We start from the raw sequence: 20,060 nt of genomic DNA, 5'->3' as shown, positions 1-20,060 counted from the left end.
GATAGGTGAGCTTATTTCCATAATTAAAATAATTAATTTCATGATTTTTTAAATGTAATTTTAACTATTAGACTAATTTTCTTTCTATAATATGATTCATATAATTATTTTTTATATAAAAATATAAGACATTTACATTATAACTATAAATATTTTTTCATTCATAAATTAATTAATTATTCACATTTCACAAATAAATTTTTAAGATGGTATCTATTTAATTTTTATTTTTCTAAAGTTGCAAAATATCTCACTAAATATATTTTTATTTTTCTTGCAAATTAAAATAAATTTCTTTTAAATCTTTTTTTTTCTGATGTGAATATTGTCAATTAATTTATAGTATATATTCTCTTTTTTTTAACATGCTATTTCATTTATATTTTTTCTAGAAATTCTACATTATGGTTATGCAAGATTTTTTTGTTAATGCATGGACAAAATGTTAGTCTAAGGTGATAATTGTGACTAGTTGCAGCTCTATAAACAAAAATTTGCACAACATCTAATAATGTACAAAAGATGGCTATAAATATATTCATTAGTCATCAAGGTGAGAAAAAAATAATATGAAATAAACTAAAAATATAAAAAAATAAAACTATCAAAATTTCTATACATATTTTAAAGAGATTGTATAAAAACATTCATAGTATATAGGGTTGTGCACGGTTCTTGGGGGAACCGAACCGAACCGAAAAATCATACCGAACCGACAGAAACCGTACTGAACTGAATTTATTTTAATACTTTGATTCGGTTCTGATTTTTCACTAATAATCGAATTAGAATCGTACCAAAACCGAACTGAAATCGAAATCAAATATACTATTATTTTATATTAATATATATATATATATATTAATTTTTAATTATATTTGTATCTTATAGTTAAATATTATATGATTAATAAATAATTAAAATATATATTATATGATATATTATTATATTATATAATATATTTAATCATAAATTATATATGTAACTTGTAATTAAATATTATATAATTTAGGTATAGCTAAAAGATATATTATATGATATATTATGTATTGATAACTCAATTCAAAATTTAAATACTAATTCAAGTATGACTTCTTAAGAAAATAATTACATAAAATTATTTTAAAAATCGAAAACCAAACTGAAATTGTACCAAACTGAACCGGAGCAGAAGAACCTAGAAATATACCGAACTGAAACCGAAACAATAAATAACCAAACCCGAACAATACCAAAATTTTAAAATTTCAATTCGGTTCTGGTTTATAGGCAAATTCCAAACTGAACTGAAACCGAACACCCTTAATAGTATACTGTGGAGCATTTCTATTTTTTAAAAACGAAAATTAATGTTGTTTAATTTATTAGGAGAAAAGATTGTTTAGAGCATAAATTGAAAGATATTAATATTTTGCTCTTGATATAATGAAAAATTATATTAATTTTTCTGAATGACATTTTATGAGGGTAATAATAAAATTGCATTTAAGAACTTGGGGTCATTAGCTATTTTAGTTTTGAAAATAGACCAACCCTTTTCCTATTTATGTAAATTTTTTTGAAGGAAAATATTACATTTGATAGAAAACTAAAGTCTGGTTGGTCGGAATTGATGGCAAAACTAGGTAATTTTTATATTTTAAATTTATTTAAATTAAGGGTTTATTTAGTGATACTGACTGTTTTTTTATTTTACCAATTATTTTATTAATTAGATATTTATGATTAGAAATTAGTTATTTATATAATAATTAAAAGTAAAAGTATTCAATAAAAATAATTATTAGTAAAAATAGCCATTAGCTAATTCAATAATTATTTTTTATTAAATATTTATATTTTAAATTATTATATGAATAATTAATTAGTATCTAATAATTAATAAAATAGTTAATTAATAGTTATTATAATAATTAATATTATTGAATAAATATAAATATTATCTTAAAAACTAATTAAGACGTATAAATTAAATAAGAGATAGTATTGTAGATATAATCAAATACTAAATATCACTTTAATAATAAATAGAGTCTAAAATTTATTTATATTTTTTAAATTATGCATTTATATTTTAAAAAATATTTTAACCCGCCATATCCATTAGTCCACTATTCCAAAAATTTACCATTCAGCTCGCATCATTATTGGCTCTCGCTACGATTAAAGTTAAAAAAATTATTATTTAATTCATAATTTTAATAAAATTAATTATTCAGTTATTATATTTTTAAAAATATAATATTTAACTATTATTTTTTATTTTTATTAAATTATTTAATCAATTAATTAATGTTTTTATTAGTAAATACTAATAAATTATTATTTATTTTTTTTATTTTAATAAAATTAATTAATTAATTTATACGGAAACCAATTATTAGTGCTGTGAGAGAAATGGATTATATAGTAGTTTTACAAAAGTTATTTCTTGTATTTTCCTTCCTCTGGCTATTTTACTCCTTGTATCCAAACAGGAGAAAGTAGGTTCCTCTGCTATTTAGCCTCCCCATTTTGAGCTGTAAAACTGAGGCTAAGGTTTTATGAATTCTACATCTTGATCGAAAATACCAGTCTCTGGCTAAATGGCGACAGTCACAGACTCATCTTCATCTGAGGGGAAGCCAAGCCTAACGCAACCCAGCGAGTTCCCTTCTACGATCGGATCCAAAACCCTAGAAGAAGTTTCTCCATGGATCGACTACGCAGTTCAACAAGCTCTTATGTACCAGAAGACCATCAAAGAAGCAGTCGATGATACCACTAATGCTCTCAGATCTCGCTTAGCGGGAATTCGTTCCACTTCTTCCGCTCACTTCCATCAAACAATGGTAAAGTTCCTAGAATCTAGCTCAGTTGCATATGTTAATGGCCACTAGGAAATTTTGATTGATTGGTACATGTAGGATTCTCTGCAAGATGTCAAGTCTGAGCTTCTTGTTTACGAGGATATGCTTTTTGGAAGGATTAAAGGTATTCCTCCTATGCTTGCAGTTGACAAATGTTTTAAAGGATTAAAGGATTAAATAATTCAGAAGTTCATATTTTGGCATGATTACTGCAGAAGGCGTCAAAATTGCAGCTTCATATCCACTTGTTACAGGAGGGGTTGCTGTTGGATTGGGATTCGTACTACTGAAAAGTATGGTCGTTGTATCTGTTATATTGAATTAAGCAATGTATCTACCTTTTGCGTTTCGGCAATTGCAAGCTAGATTGCTGTTTCTGTTTTGCAAAGAAGTGTCAATACTTGATCAAGTTAACATGTAATAGGCATATTCCCTCTCCACTTTCTGTCTCTTAGGCGTTTGATTTATAATTTTCAGGGCCGAGACGCTATTTGTACTACAATACCTTGCGCCTTTTTGTGAGTGAAGAGGTCAGCTAAATTACTCTATCTGCTCTTACCTTGTAAAGTTGTAATTGGTTGATTACAAACAGCATAATCCCTGAGCTAAGCTGCCATTGCTGCTAACATTATTCATTTTTTATGCCAGTCAATAGTTCCGAGTTATACTACAATGAGAAAAAACCCTGTGTTTTATTATATTTATAATATATGGAGTAAGAGTCGTTTGGTTATTGAATTTTTAGATTTTTAAAATGATATCTAATAAAGATTGTGCCTAATATGTTGTCATTTATGTCATGGAGTGTCAAATAATTTGTTGTACTCTGATTTTACTACAATGAACTAGAGAAAGGAAAATTAGTAAGAAGATTTTGTTAAAATAAATGAAAATGATCAATCATTTCCTAGGTTGTATAATAATATTTGCAGCAAGCAATTAAAGTAAACCCGAAAGTTGGTAGCATTGAAATGAAAATGATCAATCATTTCCTAGGTTGTATAATAATATTTGCAGCAAGCAATTAAAGTAAACCCGAAAGTTGGTAGCATTGAAATAGTTTCTGGCGAATAAGTAGCTGGTTTGAAATGTTCTGTGGGCATATGGCAAAAATGTATGCGTTATGATATGCTTTCTGCTAATCAATCCTAGATCCGACTGTGTAATCTAAATTGGAAATTCAAATTCTAAGTGGATGATCAAATTTGACTGATATTGTGTCTTTGGTTGCTTTATGTTTTTGAGAAGCACAGTTATGGGACACAATGGGCTATGGATGCATGTATAGATTGCCTGGAGCATCATGTATGCATTATTGCATAATTCTCACGCTAAGAATTAAGTTATGTTTGTAAAACTTTGAAGTGAATGTAAATGCTCTTTCCGGCTGCAGTCCCTACTTTCCCGAGCAGATGCTAAGGTAAAGGAATTGAGGCAGTCGATTAGCCTTTTGAAGGCCGAAAGCGAGAAGTTAGAGGTATCTTTCATTCTTCTCTTATTTTAGGTGATGATTTAGAGTCAGTAAGACAATGTCCCGAGTGCTTTCTTTTTGCTTTTATAATTATTTTAGAAAAATAATTTCCTCTTCAGTTTTGCTGTGATTAATGAATAGCAATCTACCAAAAATGTTGATTGTTTTAGAGCAAAGAATAAGTTGTGATGTCAGTTGCGCACTTTTGCACTTGTTATATATTTATATTTAGGAATAGTATATAAAAGGGAGTTATTTCGGTGAACTATGGTTTACACATCTGGAAGGTCGAACACCAGAGATAAGGAGGACAAATGGGAAGGTGAAATCTGGATTTTTTAGCATCATGGAAACCTTCCCTTTTTATTTTTCCTCAATAATGTCAGGTTGATAATGAGCAATTATACTGAAGTCTATCTGTTCTAACCTTTTGCAAACTCCTCTGCTTCCCAAAAGAAAAGAGAAAGAAAATGTGATGCATCAAGGAAGATTCAATTCAGGAATTAAGTTGGTTTAATTTTTCGTCATAAAATTCAGAAGTTTAGATTTCTATTATTTAGGAATTTTGTTATTATTTAGGAATATTTAAAGAGTTTTAGTAGGTTTATTATTTTTCTAGTTAGTATTGATTTAATATTTTCTTATTTTGGGATTCCTAATCGTAGTAGTAGTAGTAGCATTCATAATTCTACTATGAATGCCTATGTCCTCTAGGTATTTAGGTAGACTTTTATTATTGATAATTTGACAATTGATATTGAGAATTAATAGAAAATTTGAGATTTGTTTTCTCATCCGTTCTCGTATAGTTCAAAAATTTAATCCTGTGGAAAGGTTATTAAGCTCACTGTAACTTGGGATTGTGCTGAACTTCCGTTAGTACATTCAGTTTTAAATCACACATTCACATTTTTTCCCCTTACATCAAATTATCATTTCCATCCGAGCATTTCTTGGGATACAAACCATGACATATGATTATTGTTTTTCAGAAGAGGGCATCATTAGCAGAACAGGAGTTGATTCGTGGAAGAACAAAACTCAGGTTTGTGTGTTGGAGGAAGGTATTCTCTTCTTGTTACAGTTTGTTGATTTTTCTGTCCAAACTTGTTTCTATTGTTACAGACAAGCAGGAAAGCAGATTCAAGGCGTGATTCGGTCAGCTTATAAGATTGAAAGACAAGCAACAGGTAATGCAACTATTACTTCTTGCCTATTGTCTACATTGAGCAAACTGAACTTGTATGGACATGCTCATTTTCTCAAATCAAATTTTTATCCGCTGCATCAGGCTTGAAGGAAATTATTCGGGAATTGCCTAGCAGAGAAGCATCTAGATTCCGGTCACAAGTAAGTCTTTTTGGATTAACCACACACAATGTGTTGCCTTAAAAAAATATGAAGGACTTGAACTAGCATAAATTTTGGGATTAACATTTTGACATAATCACCTCCCTACCTATGCTGTTGTCCTTTTGTAGCCTGGGGAAGGAAACTGCTGGTAGATTTATTTAATTTTATCTCATTAATCAATGGCATATGCTCTTGGGCATGAGTGGAGCTCTGATGCTACTGTTATTTCTATGTTCATGCATTTACTGGGATGCACACTTACAATGATATTTCTCAAATGGTTCGCATACTGTTGTAATTTGCATGCTGAATTACAAACATGGTCATATTTTATTTGCAAATTTGTATCAATTAATTTGCTCATATGGAACAATTTGACTTGCAGGTTTCCAGCCTTGCTTCTGAGGCAAAGCGAGAAAAGAATGCCTTGACTAAGGAGGTGACGAAAATCAGTAACTATGGAATCTCAGTCTGAAAATGCTTGCATTCCAATTTTTTTCGCTTGGGCGCTTTGGATTTAAAATCGCAGTTGCATATTTAACATATAAGAGATGGCTTCTGTTCTTAGAGTTCCAAGTTTAAGATTTTGAATTGTGTTAAAAGTGAAAACAAAACCAATGCAAAATGATAGTTATTTATTGGCGGGAATACAGAGAGGCAAACCAAAGCAGGGACTGATTTCATTATTTACCTATACAGTCAGTGAATAATTAGCGTCAAGAAAGAGTCGTGTTGTGGATGGATTAACAAGAGCAGGTTGGCTGATGCACTCTTTTAGTTTTTATTTATTTATTTTGCTCCCATCTCACCTCCCTCATCCTTTTGCCCTCTTTCCCAAAATGAAGATTATAGATTTGCATAATATTATAAATAGAATACTTTTTCAATGCAGATACACAAATTACAAAGGTGTATTAATTAAGGGGCATATATAATTATTATTTATATATTTTTAAAATACTAGCCTTGCCCTATTCGGGGTTCGATACATCGGTTTTCTTCAAACCCAGTTCCCAATCGGGAGGGGCCACCATAAGTAGCACGAATTTAACCTACTATATTAATCCTGATAGGACGTGGGCAATTCAAAACAATTCGCATATTGAATGGGCATAGGCAACTCAAACAGGCAAACGATTACTCCATTTCTAATTCTAGGCGGGCTATGTATTAAGCTCAACTTTGAAATCCGTAAAGAAAAATTTAAAGCCGGTATATTTGTTTTGGCAAGCTGTTTGTACGAAGCCAGCAGTGGTCCAATCCAGTTAAAGAAAAATAAAATCGCTGATTTTTTTGTTTATCAATTGATAAGAGTTTATTGCATAACAAAGGCCTAGGTTTAATTACATAGAGTATTCATTTAGGGTCTTGGGTTACATAAAAATTGAGCCCGAGCCTCCAACCTTAATCTAACATGAAACAAATAGCACAAAGGGTCCAAGTTAAAAAAAAGTCTGATTGAATCCAAACTCAGCATCCTAATAGGATCTAAAGCCCAAAAGACAAATCCCAGGCACATTGGATTTTCAACCCATTAGACTTTGACTCGGCACTCCACAGAAACACCAAACCTTCAGCGCTGCCATTGTCGACCAACCTTTCCATCCTTGGAACTACTCAAGACTTAGATTAGCACCATAGAAAAAAAAAATCGAACAAGACATCAACCATGCAAGCTCTTTCTATAGGACCATGCTCGAAGATCTTCTTAGACACATCCCAAGGCTTCCAGGCAGTCCAAACAACATAAAAAAAAAAAAAAAAGCTAGATCTTCCAGTGGTGTAGAACATCGATTGGAGCAGAGGACAAAGACAACAACGGTGTTCTTCGGCATCTCATCTACGCTGTCTGGGCCAGTCTCCTGATCAGCACTCCACAACCCACCATCGGTACTTTTACTCACCATGCACCGCTGGAATTGTAACCTGACACAGACAATTAAATACCAAAAAGAATCTTTAACGGGTCGAATAGAAGCCCTCTCAATGTATATTTAAAGACCTATTACAGAAATAAACACAAAAACTATTTATAGTCCCTACCCTAATGAGAGGAGGGTTAAACCCACAACTAGATAGGGAAGGGAAGCTCCCCTCTGTCTGAAATGCGTAGAGGGAAGCCACACATCATCGGCAATTGAAGGAAACTCGCTCTTAACAAACAGAGAGAAAACACAAAAATCGCTGGTTGGATCATAGGAACTAAAAGCATGCGCATGATTGAAGTATTACAAATACTTAATCATCGTTGGAAGTTCTCCCAGCCAGAACCAATCGATTGATTGTCCCTAAAAAGATAAATAAAGATCACTCACCTTCACCTATAGTAACCAATGTGACTGAACTGCAAGCTCTTCTTCTTCTTCTTCTTCTTCTTCTTCTCTCCCTTGGTTTCCATGCGACCAGACACTTTTTATATGGAGAGAGGCAAGGGATTTGAAGAGAGAATTTTGGCTTAGCCCTCATTTCCCTTTCCCATCCCACAAGCGTTACTCATCTCTCTCTCTCGCTCACACACACATTCAAATTTTTCTTGAGAATTGTGTACTTACCTGGGGAGGAAATGGCAGTTGAAACGTTAAAACACAACAGAATGTGTTTAGTTAGTAGTATTTTCTGTTTTGTTTAGAAATAATCAAAGAAAACTAAACGGAAAACTAGAGTGTTCGATAACACAACGTCACATTCTAGAGTAATTGTACCTAATTCACAAGATTCAGATTGCAAATCGTTGGCATACTGCAAAGTCCTGCTTGGGGCGGTGGTGAGGATGGTAGACATGCTGTTCGTCCTGCTGCTACTTCAACATCTCCTTCTGCCTCCGGAGCTCCAATACCTTCCGGTGAGAGTTTGAGTGTTGAGTCAGCACGAACGTCGGGCTAGCCGCGGGTCTATATTCGGGAACCAGCCGACCCAATTTATACCTTACACCGCAGGCATTGCACAGCGTTTTTAAAGGGTCGATTGGAGTTGTTCTTGCAATATATCTCTACCTCAGCATATTCTATGATATTCCATCATAGACACATGGTTACACATGCTCACCATCAGTAATACATAGGTCTCCTCAGCATAACAATAGCTCTTATTGCATTTAGCATCTAGCATTTACAACTGCTTACATCTGTCTTTACCGTCTGGTATTAACATTTAAAAGGGAAAAAAAATAGAAGAGGAAAAAACATTGCCAGCCGGATCTAGTTGACTATAGTTTTTAATAAAACAAAGAGGATTAGGAGCAAGAAGGGATAATAAAAATTTGAGCGAATGTAAGCGTAATGGAATACGGGTCGTTTCTTCCTCTATTCTTTATTATACATATTGATGCTACTATAAGCCTGTGTAGAATAGTCCGCGTGCTACGTGCGTTTCAAGTGGAGCCTGTAGACAAAGAAATAGTGAAGTCAATGCCTTACAACCAGCCATTAAGTGTACCTGTTTAATGCCTATTTCTTATATTTATAAATTAAAAATTAAATATATGTTGTAACTATTTGTTTGAGTTACATAAATCTCAGATATGAGATGGATATCTTAAAATTCTCTCCTGATATTCTGACTTTATCAGATATTGAAGTTTTTATTGTTCAAGATTGGCAATATTCAATTTGCCAGGCGAGCAATAACTATTTTTCCTTAGTAGTTTTTGGCTCAGTTCAGATTGCCCTAACAATTTTCTGCTTGGTCTGATTGTTTGAATCTTCTGCTTAGTCTTACTGTTTCATCGAGCGTTGATACTTTAACTGTCATATTATATTATTTACTCAATCATTGACTATTTGACTTAATTTTAATTGACTATTTAACTTAATTTTAGATGAGTAATACCACATCTGACTAATTTTATAAAAATTTTAATATAAATATATTAAGTATATAAATTTTAATATAAATATACATTTTCTTGTTTCTAAACTCATTGTTGTGCTTGCTAAAAGGAAAACAATATAAGAAGAAACTTCATAATAATTTAATTTAATTTAATTTAAAATGAAACAATTTAATTTTGACTTTAAAAAATTCTTTCTCAAGTTTAAACTCGACTACACTCTCAAAGTAAGTTTGAAATTTCATTCGATTGAATTTAATTTTTAAAATTAATATTCAAACTCAAATTATTTCAATTCAATAGTTTTAAATATAAGTTCAAATTCCAATAATTTTAATTGGATTCCAATTAAAAATTGATTAATATTTATTTTTGAATTATAAATAAATATATAAGGGTACAAGTGTAAATAAATTTAATTAAAATTGCAATTTATTCATAGCAAATATTATGATATTAAATTAAACTTGCAAAATTATTCGAACAAGTCAATTTATACTCGATTAAAATTTAATCAATTTCTAATATTACATTTAAATGATTCACAATTAGTTTAACTAATTTACATTCCTACCATTTGTTGCCCGAAATCTAAAGAAGCTGATACTTCAGGTGGAAAAAGAGGGCTCCTTCCAAAGCAAAGAAATTGGAGGAGTTTCACCAAGATGTGAAAAATACTACTGCTGAGTAACATCCTCTGATTAATTTTCTAACATAATTGCACGAGAATATTTTCTGAAAATTTTCACGAAAACGTTAAAAAAAAAAAAAAAAAATCCTCTCATTTATGATGTATCATGTTTAAGAGGATTTCCTTGACTGGAACAACTCCTTCCAATACCTTTCTTGAATTTTGCTCTTATTTTTGTTCCCGACTTGTGCAAATGAATTAACCCCACTTTTTGTCATATAGTACAGTTGCTAGTAGGACGTCATCGCTTCGCAGGTTAGTGCGCTATAACTTACTAGGTTATAATAGACCATAAATAAGCACGCTTGAAGGAGTTACTTTTGAGTTTGCTATAAAAATTGCTCCAGCAAGACATACATCCTTGCATTTCAAGGGCAAAACAAATAATCAACTCAAAACCATACTCTTCATCGCATCAACAACACAGGCCACAGAATAAACGGCCACACATATCCCATCCCCTTCCCCCCTTACCAGAGACTACAGTTAGAAATAACTGAATAAAAGATCCCAGCGCATCATCAAATATACTGACCCTATTACTCATCATTTTGGCTTTCATCTTTGACGAGCTTGATCATGTCATCAATTCGAAGAATTGTTATGGCTGCTTCAGTGGCAAACTAGCAAACAGGAAAAATTGATTAGAACATTAGATTACTTGGCCGCATGAATTCCATAAATTTCTGCATTTGTATTTTCCACAGTTATTACCTGAATTATCTTCACTTTGCTCATTGCGGGTTCAATAACTCCAGCTTCTAAGTTGTTTCGAATGGTGCCCTTTGAAAGGTCTAGTCCCATGCTGCAACAATTTTAGTAGAAGCTGAATATAATATGAGACGCTGAGGGAAAACAAGTAGAGCTAATGATTTCTTTTTCTTCCACCAAACCCAAACCCAACACCCCCCCAACAAAACAAAAAACACCAAAACAAAAAAATAAAATAAAATAAAAATACACAAACCTTTTTTTAACACTTCTGGTTAAAAAATACAAGTGATAAAGAGATCATGCTAACTATCTATACCTGTTAAAACCAAACCCAAGCAGTAACATACTACTAGAATTAACTGCCCTCTCACATTTTTATTTTCAGAAGAAATGGAGTAGCAAGTAAGCTGAGAAAAGGACAATGGCAAACAAAATCAGTTACAATGTTCAAAACATATACCACAATACCTCGATAAATGTTTCTTATCAGCCTTTGTTTGAGCAGTGTGGTGGTAAGCCCGTAGTTTTGCTACTAACTCAGTGGCATCCTTAGCAGCATTAACAGCAAGTACCTGCACCGAATGCGTCATTATTACAAGTAACTTCATATTGGGAGGGGATATGGGAAGGGAAAAGTCTCATATGCTGTGCATCAATATACTATGCTAAACCTTTGGTATGATAAGTAAAGATTCAGCAAACTCAGCAATTGCCAACTGCTCTCGTGATCCCAGAGTTGTAGCAAGATACTCCAAATACACAGACAAGGCAGCCTCAACTGCACCTCCACCTGCTACTACCTGTAATACAGGCAAGTGAATAATGAACAAAACTCGAACAATCAACAATCATTAAAGTAGTCCCATACTGTTTTTTCTTAAGATAAAAATAAAGGCACTTGATAAGTTCTCATAATCCCAAATAATGACAAAAAGGAATAGTTAAATCCAATAATCCTTTCCTAATTTATTTTTTTTCAAAATTTACTTCAAATGCCCCCCTACAACTGCAATGGCCTTCGTATTCCAAATATTTCTGGCTATTTTGGGAGTAGAATAGTTATGGGTTGGGTTCAGGGCCCATTACCCTCCCATCCCAGCCAATGAAAATATTATTAACCAGGTTATTCTGTTTTCCGACTTAAACGTGGCAGGGTCCAAAATACAATCCCTGCAATTGGTTGGCCCATCAAGACGGTTGACATGTCTAACAACAAAATTTTCAAATGTTTCTGTTTTACAACCGTCATGGTTCAATCTTGCACATTCAAAAACGTTACTACCCTTTCCCACTCATAGAGCCCAAACTTAATATTATTTATTTATCCATTAATGCCAAAATATGCATCAACATATGTGCCCCAAGCCATCCAATTGACAATCTACACCATTCTAATTAGCTTATGACATTAGCAAAGCTTCTTACTCTGCTGACAGTGAAAAAGAAACAAAGATCCGGGGCATTATCATTTTAAAATTTCAAGACAAAAACAAAACCTAGTAAAAAGAACAATAAGCACGCATTTTTTTTTATCGAATTCTTCACTTGTCATTATAATTGCATAGAGGAATTAAATAAAGCTCCAACTAAGGCAGCATTATCAATTCCAATTTTCAATTGATTTCAAAATTTCACATAATGCAGAGAATGTAATGAGCAAGTGTCTAGTAAAAAGAACAATAAGCACGCTTTTTTTTTTTTATCGAATTCTTCACTTTTCATTATAATTGCATAGAGGAATTAAATAAAGCTCCAACTAAGGCAGCATTATCAATTCCAATTTTCAATTGATTTCAAAATTTCACATAATGCAGAGAATGTAATGAGCAAGTGTCTAGTTTACCGTATTAGATTCAAGGGTCCTTCTAACAACAGATAAAGCATCATGCAGAGCTCTCTCCATCTCATCCAGCATATAGTCATTTGCACCTCTAAGGATTAGAGAAACCTGAGCATACAATAAATCAATCAGAGAACTTGGGGAAATCATGAATGCCATTCACACTCTACAAACATTATGTACCAATTAGAAAAAACAATAATGTGGTGATCCAAATCTGCTGCTCTTCAAAATCTCAACCTCTTTCAACTTTTAGCATGCACGAGTATGCTAGACCTTAGCAAAAGACTACTGCACTTACAATATATGATATCATACTTTTTCATGAACATAGGAGTTCTATTGATTTAAAATTTAGGTCTAGAATCAACATTGTTAAATGTGTGAAACGTAAAGAAAGCAAATCACACACCGCACTAGTAGATTTTGTCCCCTTTATCATAATCACATCATCATCAGCAATGCGTTCTTCCACAACTTCATCAGCATATCCAACAAGCGATTGATCAAATGTTTCCTCCCCTTCCATATCAGCAAAAGTTGAAACCTAGAGGCACACCAAAGCAGGCATATAGACAGTTAACATGATGACATGAATACTAGAAAGTAGTAGGAAGCAGTGGATAACAAAATACAGAATGTAGTAAAAGTAACTGACCCGATTCAAACAAAAAAGAAGGCAGAAAATATAGAAAAAGTTATTCCCCTTCCAAAAGGAGACAAAAAATTATTAATAAGGGCGATGTAACAGTAAACGCTAATGAAATAATGCAATAGGTGAAGCCTTTATTTTGAAGTTCAAATGATACAGCAATATGTACATCTAAATCAATTAGATGCTAGGGGACAAGAACATTGAAAGATTAAGATGTCCAAATTTCACATGGTGAAACCAAAGCTAAACTGCATATACTCAACAAGGATGAGCAATCCCTCCTTGAAACAGATAACCAATATTGATGATTACAATAATCACTGCAGGGCTAGAAGAATTACCATGGTTGCACCAGTCGCCTTGGCAACGTGACGCATATCCTCTTTCCGAACACGTCTCACAGCAATAGCCCCAGCTTCCACAAAATACTGAAATAATGGTAAACAATAAATTAGCGTAATTAAAGCAGATTGCATGCTTAGAAAATCCAAGCAGCTCATGTCAGCCTGAGCTTATTAGAAGCACAGCTAATATGTAATACTGAACAAAGTGGATATGCAGTACTGAGTGGCTATTGCAGAAAAAGGTCATATTGTTAGACAAATCTGTTAAGCAATGGCAAATACAAACTGCCTACTGCTAGAGCAAGGTCTGAACAGTGTCGTTAAAGGCGCTCTGAGGCGCCAAGCGAGGGGAGGCAACCCTCTAGCACCTCGCCTGGATGTGCCTGGCGTGGGTTGCGAGAGGTGACTGCCATAGGGAAAAAGACGCAGGGTGCAGGGCGATGGAGGTGATGCCTTTGTTATGCAACAATTATGTAACAATCACTTTTTTTTTATTTGTTGTTTGAACAGCAAAAAGCAAAAAACCCTAAGTAGAGGCTCTCATTTCACGCCACAGCTGTTGGAAAAAGGACCTGGTATGTCTCTCATGTCTTCTTCTTCTTTCCGCTCTCTCCTCTCTTCTATTCTATTCTTCTCTCCTCTCTTTCTCTCTTCTTCTATTCTTTCTTCTCTCACAGTCACGCCATTTTTAATCCAGCAACGGCAGTTCTATTTTGCTGCATGTTCCTTTTTTTTTTCTTTTTACTTTTTTTTTCATCTCTTCTCTTCTCCTTCTCTCCTCTTCTATTCTTTCTTCTCTCCCAGTCCCACCATTTTTTGATCCAGCAGCAGCACTTTATCTATCTTTTTTTTTGTTTCCTTTTAATTTTTTGTTTCATTGTTGTTAGATGAGTATTGTGATATGCTTTTTTTAAATGCGTATTGTGATAATATGTGCTTAAGATTGAGATGTGCATTTGCAAACGGTTTTTTCATTTTGAAATAGTTTAGTTCTTATTAATTGGAGACTTGAAGCATAGATTTGGTTCTGTTTCTCTTATATTACATATAGACATAATATGCTTTTTTCTTTTTAATATGCTTTTTTACTTATTAAACTAGGTAAAAGTATGACATTTTTATGTTAAAAGGTATATATACATATAAAATTTAGGCAATTTAGGCTATGGTGACTCTCACCCTCACCTTGCCTCTCGCCTAAGGCCATAGGGTATCCTGTCGCCTTAGCGTTGCCTCTTGCCTTAATAACACTGGGTCTGAAGCAGGTGGAAACAGCTATAACAGGGGCTTACCTTAAGAGCCATGTCATCAATTCCTTTTGTAGTTAAAACAACATTTGCTCCAGCTTTCAAGAGTTTCTCAATGCGTTCCTTTGTCATATCCGCTTCTCTGTTAAGCACAGATATCATCAAAGCCACATTCACAAGCGCATCACATGATGAATCATCTTATTATGCCACCAGCAAAAAAAAGTAGGGAACAAAATGGAACATGGGACAAGGAAGTATGAGAGGCAGAGGTGTGGCTAAGCTTGTGTACCAAGCACATCGTAAACTTCATAAAACTATGAACTGATTGCTACAATGAAAGTGCAGTAATGGAAGAAACTGATAACCAAAGTGTCCAAGGCAACCTAATTAGGACAAATAATTTTCAATGAAGTTTGAAGTCTATGATATGGTCACCTTTGACGAATTTTCTCAAGCTCCCTGGGATCAGTAACTAAGACTTGTATGCCCAATTGCATCTTTGTCTTCTGAAGATTAAAGTCAAGGCATGCAATTCTTGCAGGTGCAACTCTTGTAGGCATTCCTTGTGCAGCACGACCAGTATTTAGAGCATACCCATTCAATAGGTAGCTATCTTTTGCACTTTTTCCATGAGCTTTCAAAATATTGATGCTCTGGAAGATCAAACAAGCAACTAGGGTATTAGAACACCCACCATGCAGGTTAGAGGAGCCATGCCAATTTGATGAAAAATTTTGGAGACAAAATATCAATCTATAGGTTTTTAAACTGTTTGACACAGGAAGCTGATCATCAATATGACGAATTGCCACGAATACCACCTACATAATCAGGCACAAGAAATTTTTATGGCCAACATATTGAAACCATAGAGCCACTAACCTTGATCGGGTATTTGACTTCCCCTCGTACATTGGTCATCTTTACTGCTTGTACAGCATCTACAACCTATGAAGAAATTCAGTGAATAAATTAACAGGCAAACACACACATGAAAGTTCCTCAGGAACTCTGTCTAGAAGCTAGAATCTGGTCAAAATCAAAACTAAAAATGCCTACGTTTTTGTACAATTCCATCAATAAACCGATTATAAAATTCAAAAGGAAAAAACTAAGAAATATAAGGAAATAAAAATGATGGTGACAATAGTAATATCTGATAGAGCTAACAGATGCAGCAAACTATAGTAGCAAGTATAACACTAGCAGCAGAATAGAAAGGGAAACATAGATTTCAAAAGAGTACAACTAAGCCAAAGGCAGAAGTTAATAATTTTGTAGAAAAGTTATGACTCAGAGATATCATTACAAGAGTTTGGAACCTAAAACTGCTCGAATCATCCAACTGATTGAGAAACCAAATACAGTTACAAACATGGTTTTATAATTTTTTTACTCATGAACACATATCGGTTAAATGGTTACAGAGGAATCCACCCAGGGCAATAAAGTTATACTACTTGCCAACGATAAACATACCAGATTCGCAAAAAAATCGCTGTCACTAGCTATCAACTTCGAGGACATGCTTGTCTTAGCACAATTTAGAAGAGAATCTTTTCCAAGTTTTTCAACCTATGAAAACAATAAAAGACACTAGTTAATGACATTAAAAATTTAGTAGATCAGGCAATGCATTGCAGTAGCAGATAAAAATATGTCGCATAAAATCCATAACCAAAAGTGCACAAGTAAAATAGAGACAAGAAATATTCTAATGTCCGTATGCCACAAAATTCTTTTGCTTCACATGAATTCTGAACCATTCCTGAAAATAGAAAGTGTAAGACCAATAAGCTTCGATTTAGTTGTATTGAAGTAATTTCTAGGGTTATGAGACCTCAAGTACACCCATTCAGAGCCAAACCAACCAACAAGCCAACAGTGTACAAGTAAAAAAGAGAGCCGAGAGATCTATTCTAATGATTGTATGCTACAAAAATATTTTGATTCACATGACTTCTGAACCATTCTTGAAAATATAAGGCGTAAGAACAATGAACTTCAGCTCAATGATATTGAGATCTTGAGTGCACCAGTTGAAACCAAATCAGCCCCCGCCCTTTCCTCTCTCACCCCCCCCCCCAACCCAAAAAAAAAAAAAAAATGAAGTAGAAGGAGGGATGGGTGACACAGCATGTAGTGTGGAAAAAGATCGACACACGATCAAACCCTTGAAATAGACAAGATTCAATCCAGAATCCAAGGATAAAATAAAACAAACATAGCTTTATTGAAGGGAAAATTAGTAAAATCTCTAAAATAAAAGAGTAAATGGGTACTTATAGAAATCTAATCTCCTAATTCTAATAGGAAAATAGATCTACTATTTAAGAATTCCAGATGAACTAAAATACAATAAGAAATCAATATAAAATAGGAAAACAAAATCCTAGATGAAATAGAAAAACTAGAAACTAAATCCCAACTAAAATAGAAAAATTAAACAATTAATCCTAATTAGAATAGGAAAATAAAATAAACTAAATCTAGCCAAAATAGGAAGTAGAAGTGTGTTTGGAATGCTTGTTTATGCACCTCGTCAGGGGGGGTGTTAAGAGAGGCATTGAGTACAATACCATATCAGGTATAACGGTGAAAATCTATCAAGTATGACTTGTCAATGTTGATATATCAAGTATAGTCATGAAAATCTTGACCAATCCCCCATATGCCACTTGGAGCTACTAAATTCATAACATTTCAGACACCATAATTGTAAATGTTTTCTCTATGCCACACAGATAAGTGATAACACAATTTTACAAGATTGATGAAACAGATTATAAAGGGAAAATTCAACTCAACTCAACTCAACTAAGCCTTTATCCCAAAAATTTGGGGTCGGCTATATGGATTCGCTTTCTCCACTCTAAACGATTTTGGGTTAAATCCTCAGAAATGTGTAATGCTTCTAAGTCATAAGTCATGTTGTACTACTCTCCTCCAAGTCAATTTAGGTCTACCCCTTTTTTTCTTTCTATCCTCTAACCTAATGTACTCTACTTGTCTAACTGGAGTCTCTGTATGTCTACTCTTCACATGACCAAACCACCTTAATCTCCCTTCTCTTAACTTATCTTAAATTGACACCACTCCTACCTTTTCTCTAATACTCTCATTACGGACTTTATCTAGTATAGTATGGCCACTCATTCACCTTAACATTCTCATCTCTGCAACTCTTATCTTAGACGCATACGACTCTTTCAGTGCCCAACACTCACCACCATATAACATAGCCGGTCACATGGCTATTATAAAGGGGAAACCATGAGTATAATTATCAAAAAAGTTCTTTTGAATAGTAAATCGAACAGAGCCTTACCTTCACAGCCAATTTTTCATCAACATACTTACATGCTTCCCTCATAGCAAGCTGTCCACAAATAAAAACAATTTCAGGAGCCAAACCAGTCAGGAAAAAAAGATCCAGTAATAAAACCATGCGAGGTCTTTGGTTGTCTGCATACATATGCAGTTGAGGAGTGTTATATAACAAGAGGGTAAAAAAAAAAAAAAACTCACTCTGTATCCACTGATTATTGATGTTGGGTGAATCTTATTCCTCACCAGATCATTTGCTCTCTGCAAAAATTATGATCCAATCATGGATTTCCATTCTCATTAGGACATCATGGAGATTAAAATACCCATCTGAGGAAAAAAAATAATGAACTCCAAGAATAATCCAAGGCCAAAAAGACACAAGCTGCAAGTACCTTGAGCAACTCTGCAGCAACAATAACAACTGAAGTTGTTCCATCTCCTACTTCTCGGTCTTGAAGCTCTGCCAACTCGACAAGCACCTATATACCTCAAAAATGAAAATTGACAATCATGAGTAAAAGAAGCTGCAACTAATAACTCTAGTTTAATATAATACTACTAAGGCATAAAAAAGAGCAAAAAATGAAATTATGTCCACCTTGGCAGCTGGATGCTCCACTTCCAACATCTTGAGAATAGTGGCACCATCATTGGTAATGGTTACATCCCCAATATCATCTACGAGCATCTACAATAAGTAATCAATAAACATTTAAAAAACAAAAATATTTATGCTGCATAAATTTGACAAGAAATTTGTTGATCATATATTTTTGGCACAAAATTCCATTTCAATCAACAAAAATAATGATAATACAAACAAGTGAACAAGTTTAGCGGGAATTTCAGCATTTATAAATGCAATTGTTAGGTCCAAGCAGCCAAGCGATTGTCACTAAATAGGTAAAGGTCGGCGTTAGATCATCGTTTCAGATGAAACTACGAGTTTTGAAGAGAACTAAACAACAAATTGGACTACCTAAGAAAATAATAATAACAGTAGAGAGGAGGAATACCTTGTCGAGACCAACAGGACCAAGCGAAGATTTGACGATGTTGGCTACAGCTTGACACGCCACCACTAACATGCCATATCCCCAACAGATAACAGGAAAGCAACAAATTATTTTAGTCGAACCGCTAGAGCACAAAATGTAGAAGTATCCAGCGAGAAGGAAAAAGAGGAGAATCGGGAAAAAAAGAAGAAGAAGAAGAAGAAGAAGAAGAAGAACTTGAGAGAAGAGACATAACCATTTTGAGTACGAACGTCCTGGCCGGATTGTCGTTCACCTAGAATGTCAGGAGTTTGTGCCGCGATTGCCATTTCTGCTTCGCGCGTCGGAAACGTCAAACCCTAGGTCGGATCTGCGAGTAGTGGTGGAGAAGGGCCGTTCGTTTTCTGGAAGTTCAGAGGAAATGATGAACTGCAACCCCCAGATTATGAAAAATGTGTCTCGAATTTTCAGATGGAAGAAGACGCCTCAGCTTAGCAGGAAGGGTGGGGAGTGCCAGATGATGTCGTTTTGTTGTGTTTGCATTAAACCCTAGTACTACCACTAGTCCTAGTATAAACTAGAAAGGCGCTAAAAATTAAAATGCTGGAGGTCCATTTTAGCCTGCTCCGGCCCAATATATTGGTTTTATTGGCTAATGACAATGGCCCAAGTTACAGTCAACAGAGCAGGAAAATGACTGGGGAAAACGAGCTGCCGTTTCATTGAAAAAAACGGTGGG

General features: G+C 33.9%; 2 protein-coding genes and 1 long non-coding RNA gene across 6 annotated transcripts; 1 reads left to right on the top strand and 2 right to left on the bottom strand.

The window, feature by feature from the left end:
- The first annotated feature begins 2,438 nt into the window (after window positions 1-2,438).
- LOC110666943 (uncharacterized) lies at window positions 2,439-6,461 on the top strand. 2 transcript variants are annotated; one of them, XM_021827625.2, is made up of 10 exons: window positions 2,439-2,831; window positions 2,907-2,973; window positions 3,065-3,142; window positions 3,327-3,379; window positions 4,098-4,154; window positions 4,243-4,326; window positions 5,313-5,365; window positions 5,446-5,510; window positions 5,612-5,670; window positions 6,059-6,461. In XM_021827625.2, the coding sequence occupies exons 1-10, from the start codon at window positions 2,586-2,588 to the stop codon at window positions 6,146-6,148; spliced, it is 852 nt and encodes a 283-aa protein (XP_021683317.2). In that variant the 5' UTR covers window positions 2,439-2,585; the 3' UTR covers window positions 6,149-6,461. The 2 variants fall into 2 exon arrangements, with proteins under 2 accessions (XP_021683317.2, XP_021683318.2); XM_021827626.2 differs by lacking the exon at window positions 4,098-4,154 and having other exon boundaries at window positions 2,442-2,831.
- Window positions 6,462-6,938: 477 nt separating this feature from the next.
- LOC110666942 (uncharacterized) lies at window positions 6,939-9,365 on the bottom strand. 3 transcript variants are annotated; one of them, XR_002497224.2, is made up of 3 exons: window positions 8,376-9,365; window positions 7,717-8,225; window positions 6,939-7,599 (listed from the first exon to the last, which is right to left on the bottom strand). It is a non-coding gene; the product is annotated as an uncharacterized LOC110666942 (long non-coding RNA). The 3 variants fall into 3 exon arrangements; XR_009151067.1 differs by having other exon boundaries at window positions 7,989-8,225; XR_009151066.1 differs by having other exon boundaries at window positions 6,939-8,225.
- Window positions 9,366-10,489: 1,124 nt separating this feature from the next.
- On the bottom strand, window positions 10,490-19,894 carry LOC110666941 (T-complex protein 1 subunit alpha). The gene is made up of 17 exons (XM_021827624.2): window positions 19,578-19,894; window positions 19,343-19,407; window positions 18,925-19,014; window positions 18,719-18,805; window positions 18,525-18,584; window positions 18,325-18,375; window positions 16,476-16,571; window positions 15,879-15,944; window positions 15,432-15,649; window positions 15,039-15,135; window positions 13,744-13,830; window positions 13,160-13,294; window positions 12,751-12,855; window positions 11,579-11,707; window positions 11,376-11,479; window positions 10,908-10,998; window positions 10,490-10,816 (listed from the first exon to the last, which is right to left on the bottom strand). Exons 1-17 carry the CDS (start codon window positions 19,648-19,650, stop codon window positions 10,733-10,735), a joined length of 1,638 nt encoding a protein of 545 aa, XP_021683316.2. The 5' UTR covers window positions 19,651-19,894; the 3' UTR covers window positions 10,490-10,732.
- Window positions 19,895-20,060: the final 166 nt, after the last annotated feature.

The sequence above is a fragment of the Hevea brasiliensis genome, chromosome 9 (genome assembly GCF_030052815.1).
Source record: "Hevea brasiliensis isolate MT/VB/25A 57/8 chromosome 9, ASM3005281v1, whole genome shotgun sequence".
Lineage (NCBI taxonomy): Eukaryota > Viridiplantae > Streptophyta > Magnoliopsida > Malpighiales > Euphorbiaceae > Hevea > Hevea brasiliensis.
Note: the sequence above shows the minus strand (reverse complement) of the source record. Positions and strands in the feature narration are given on the sequence as shown.